The sequence below is a fragment of the Mizuhopecten yessoensis genome, unplaced genomic scaffold, assembly GCF_002113885.1.
Source record: "Mizuhopecten yessoensis strain PY_sf001 unplaced genomic scaffold, ASM211388v2 scaffold6207, whole genome shotgun sequence".
NCBI classification, from domain to species: domain Eukaryota; kingdom Metazoa; phylum Mollusca; class Bivalvia; order Pectinida; family Pectinidae; genus Mizuhopecten; species Mizuhopecten yessoensis.
Genome location: NW_018406434.1, coordinates 68,345 through 73,503, shown reverse-complemented (window position 1 = coordinate 73,503; position 5,159 = coordinate 68,345). Strand labels below are relative to the sequence as shown.

The window sequence follows — 5,159 nt, the reverse complement described above, 5'->3', positions numbered from 1 at the left end:
CTTACCAGAGAATAGTTCGGCTTAGTTGATATTCATAACCTTACCAGGGAATAAATCGGCTTAGTTGACATTCATTACCTTATTATAGGGTCTACTGCTGACATTATATGGTCTACTTCTGCCATTGTAGGGTCTATTGCTGCCATTGTAGGGTCTACTGCTGCCATTATAGGGTCTACTGTTGCCATTATAGGGTCTACTGCTACCATTGTAGGGTCTACTGCTCCAATTGTATGGTCTCCCTATTGCTGCCATTGTAGGGTCTACTGCTCCAATTGTATGGTCTCCCTATTGCTGCCATTGTAGGGTCTACTGCTGACATTGTACGGTCTACTGCTGACATTGTAGGGTCTACTGCTGACATTGTAGGGTCTACTGCTGACATAATAGGGTCTACTGCTGCCATTTTTGGGTCTACTGCTGCCATTAGAGGGTCTACTGCTGCCACTTCAGGGTATACTTCTGCCATTGTAGGGTCTATTTCTGCCATTATAGGGTCTACCGTTGCCATTATAGGGTCTACTGCTGCCATTGTTGGGTCTACTGCTGCCATTATAGGGTCTACTGCTGCCATTATTGGGTCTATTGCTGCCATTATAGGGTCTACTTCTGCCATTATAGGGTCTACTGCTGCCATGGTAGGGTCTACTGCTGCCATTACTGGGTCTATTGCTGCCATTATAGGGTCTAGTGCTGACATTATAGGGTCTACTGCTACCATTGTAGGGTCTATTGCTGCCATTGTATGGTCTATTGCTGCCTTTATAGGGTCTATTGCTGCCATTGTAGGGTCTCCTGCTGACATTGTACGGTCTAACGCTGCCATTGTAGGGTCTATTGCTGCCATTGTATGGTCTATTGCTGCCATTATAGGGTCTACTGCTGCCATTGTAGGGTCTATTGCTGCCATTGTAGGGTCTACCGTTGCCATTATAGGGTCTATTGCTGCCATTGTTGGGTCTACTGCTGCCATTTTTGGGTCTATTGCTGCCATTGTAGGGTCTCCTGCTGCCATTGTAGGGTCTGCTGCTGCCATTGTAGGGTCTACTGCTGCCATTGTTGGGTCTACTGCTGCCATTTTTGGGTCTATTGCTGCCATTGTAGGGTCTACTGCTGACATTGTACGGTCTAACGCTGCCATTGTAGGGTATATTGCTGCCATTGTTGGGTCTACTGCTGCCATTATTGGGTCTATTGCTGCCATTGTAGGGTCTACTGCTGACATTGTACGGTCTAACGCTGCCATTGTAGGGGATATTGCTGCCATTGTTGGGTCTACTGCTGCCATTATAGGGTCTACTGCTACCATTGTAGGGTCTACTGCTGGCATTGTAGGGTCTACTGCTGCCATTATAGGGTCTACCGTTGCCATTATAGGGACTACTGCTGCCATTATAGGGTCTACTGCTGCCATTGTAGGTTCTACTGCTGCCATTGTAGGGTCTACTGCTGCCATTGTATGGTCTATTGCTGCCATTATAGGGTGTATTGCTGCCATTGTAGGGTCTACTGCTGACATTGTACGGGCTAACGCTGCCATTGTAGGGTATATTGCTGCCATTGTTGGGTCTACTGCTGCCATTATAGGGTCTACTGCTGCAACTATAGGGTCTACTGCTGCCATTGTAGGGTCTATTGCTGCCATTATAGGGTATTCTTCTGCCATTATAGGGTCTATTGCTACCATTGTAGGGTCTACGGCTGCCATTACTGGGTCTATTGCTGCCATTATAGGGTCTACTGCTGACATTATAGGGTCTACTGCTACCATTGTAGGGTCTATTGCTGCCATTGTAGGGTCTATTGCTGCCATTATAGGGTCTACCGTTGCCATTATAGGGTCTACTGCTGCCATGATTGGGTCTACTGCTGCCATTGAAGGGTCTACTGCTGACATTGTAGGGTTTACTGCTGCCATAATAGGGTCTATTGCTGCCATTGTAGGGTCTACTGCTGCCATTATACGATCTACTGCTGCCATTTTAGGGTCTATTGCTGCCATTATAGGGTATACTTCTGCCATTATAGGGTCTATTGCTACCATTGTAGGGTCTACTGCTGCCATTACTGGGTCTATTGCTGCCATTATAGGGTCTACTGCTGCCATTGTAGGGCCTACTGCTGCCATTGTAGGGTCTACTGCTGCCATTGTATGGTCTATTGCTGCCATTGTAGGGTCTACTGCTGCCCTTATAGGGTCTACCGTTGCCATTATAGGGTCTACTGCTGCCATTATTGGGTCTACTGCTGCCATTGAAGGGTCTACTGCTGACATTGTAGGGTTTACTGCTGACATAATAGGGTCTATTGCTGCCATTGTAGGGTCTACTGCTGCCATTGTATGGTCTATTGCTGCCATTGTAGGGTCTACTGCTGCCATTGTATGGTCTATTGCTGCCATTGTAGGGTCTACTGCTGACATTGTACGGTCTACTGCTGAAATTGTAGGGTCTACTGCTGACATAATAGGGTCTGTTGCTGCCATTATAGGGTCTACTGCTGCCATTATAGGGTCTACTGTTGCCATTATAGGGTCTACTGCTGACATTTTAGGGGGTACTGCTGCCACTAATGGGTCTACTGCTGCCATTATAGGGTATACTGCTCCGATTGTAGGGTCTACTGCTGCCATTATAGGGCGTACTGCTACCATTGTAGGGTCTACTGCTGCCATTGTAGGGTCTATTGCTGCCATTGTTGGGTCTACTGCTGCCATTATAGGGTCTACTGCTGCCATTATAGGGTCTACTGCTCCCATTGTAGGGTCTATTGCTGCCATTGTAGGGTCTACTGCTGCCATTATAGGGTATACTGCTACGATTGTAGGGTCTACTGCTGCCATTATAGGGTGTACTGCTACCATTGTAGGGTCTACTGCTGCAATTATATGGTATATTGCTACCATTGTAGGGTCTACCGCAGCCATTGTAGGGTCTAATGCTCCCATTGTAGGGTCTACTGCTCCCAATATAGGGTCTACTGTTGCCATTGTAGTGTCTACTGCTACCATTATAGGGTCTACTGCTGCCATTATATGGTCTACTGCTGCCATTATAGGGTCTACTGCTCCCATTGTAGGGTCTACCGCTGACATTGTAGGGTCTACTGCTGCCATTATAGGGTCTGCTGCTGCCATTATAGGGTATACTGCTGCCATTGTAGTGTCTACTGCTACCATTGTAGGGTCTACCGCTGCCATTTTAGGGTCTACTGCTCCCATTATAGGGTCTACTGCTGACATTGTAGGGTCTACTGCTGCCATTATAGGGTCTACTGCTGCCATTATAGGGTCTACTGCGGCTATTGTAGGGTCTACTGCTGCAATTATATGGTATACTGCTACCATTGTAGGGTCTACCGCTGCCATTATATGGTCTACTGCTGCCATTATAGGGTCTACTGCTCCCATTGTAGGGTCTATTGCTGACATTGTAGGGTCTACTGCTGCCATTATAGGGTATACTGCTGCCATTGTAGTGTCTACTGCTACCATTGTAGGGTCTACCGCTGCCATTATAGGGTCTACTGCTCCCATTATAGGGTCTACTGCTGACATTATAGGGTCTACTGCTGCCATTATAGGGTCTACTGCTGCCATTATATGGTATACTGCTGCCATTGTAGGGTCTAGTGCTGCCATTATAGGGTCTACTGCTGCCATTGTAGGGTCTACTGCTGCCATTATAGGGTCTACTGCTAACATTGTAGGGTCTACTGCTGCCATTGTAGGGTCTATTTCTGCCATTGTAGTGTCTACAGCTGCCATTGTAGGGTCTACTGCTGCCATTGTAGGGTATACTGCTGCCATTGTAGCATCTCCTGTTGACATTGTAGGGTCTACTGCTGCCATTATAGGGTATACTGCTGCCATTGTAAGGTCAACTACTGCCATTGTAGGGTCTACTGCTGCCATAATTGGGTCTACTGTTGCCATTATAGGGTTTACTGCTGACATACTAGGGTATGTTGATGCCATTGTAGGGTCTACTGCTGCCATTGTAGGGTCTACTGCTGCCATTGTGGGGTCTACAGCTGCCATTATAGGGTTTACCGTTGCCATTATAGGGTCTACTGTTGCCATTATAGGGTCTACTGCTGACATTTTAGGGGGTACTGCTGCCACTAATGGGTCTACTGCTGCCATTATAGGGTATACTGCTACCATTGTAGGGTCTACTGCTGACATTGTAGGGTCTATTGCTGCCATTGTAGGGTATACTGCTGCCATTATAGGGTCTACTGCTGCCATTGTAGGGTCTAGTGCTGCCATTATTGGGTCTACTGCTGCCATTAGAGGGTCTACTGCTGCCACTTCAGGGTATACTTCTGCCATTGTAGGGTCTACTGCTGCCATTGTAGGGTCTACTGCTGACATTGTAGGGTCTACTGCTGCTATTGTAGGGTCTACTGCTGACATTGTAGGGTCTATTGCTGCCATTGTATGGTCTACTGCTGCCATTTTAGGGTCTACTGCTGCCATTGTAGTGTCTACGGCTGCCATTATAGTGTCTACTGCTGCCATTTTAGGGGCTACTGCTGCCATTTTAGGGTCTACTGCTGACATTGTAGCGTCTACTGCTGCCATTTTAGGGTCTACTGCTGCCATTGTAATGTCTACTGCTGCCATTATAGTGTCTACTGCTGCCATTTTAGGGTCTACTGTTGCCATTATAGGGTCTACTGCTGCCATTGTAGGGTCAACTACTGCCATTGTAGTGTCTACTGCTGCCATTATTGGGTCTACTGTTGCCATTATAGGGTTTACTGCTGACATAATAGGGTCTATTGATGCCATTGTAGGGTCTACTGCTGCCATTGTAGGGTCTACTGCTGCCATTGTAGGGTCTACTGCTGCCATTGTAGGGTCTACAGCTCCCATTATAGTGTCTACCGTTGTCATTATAGGGTCTACTGCTGCCATTATAGGGTCTACTGCTGCCATTTTAGGGGGTACTGCTGCCACTATTGGGTCTACTGCTGCCATTATAGGGTATACTGCCACCATTGTAGGGTCTACTGCTGCCATTGTAGGGTCTATTGCTGACATTGTACGGTCTACTGCTGCCATTATAGGGTCTACTGCTGCCATTTTAGGGTCTACTGCTGATATTTTATGGGTCTACTGCTGACATTGTAGGGTCCACTGCTGCCATTTTAGG

At 47.2% G+C, this 5,159-nt stretch overlaps 1 protein-coding gene across 1 annotated transcript; it reads right to left on the bottom strand.

Moving 5' to 3' along the window:
- Positions 1-217: 217 nt before the first annotated feature.
- LOC110451805 lies at positions 218-5,089 on the bottom strand. The gene has a single exon (XM_021499987.1). The coding sequence runs from the start codon at positions 5,087-5,089 to the stop codon at positions 218-220; it is 4,872 nt and encodes a 1,623-aa protein (XP_021355662.1).
- Positions 5,090-5,159: the final 70 nt, after the last annotated feature.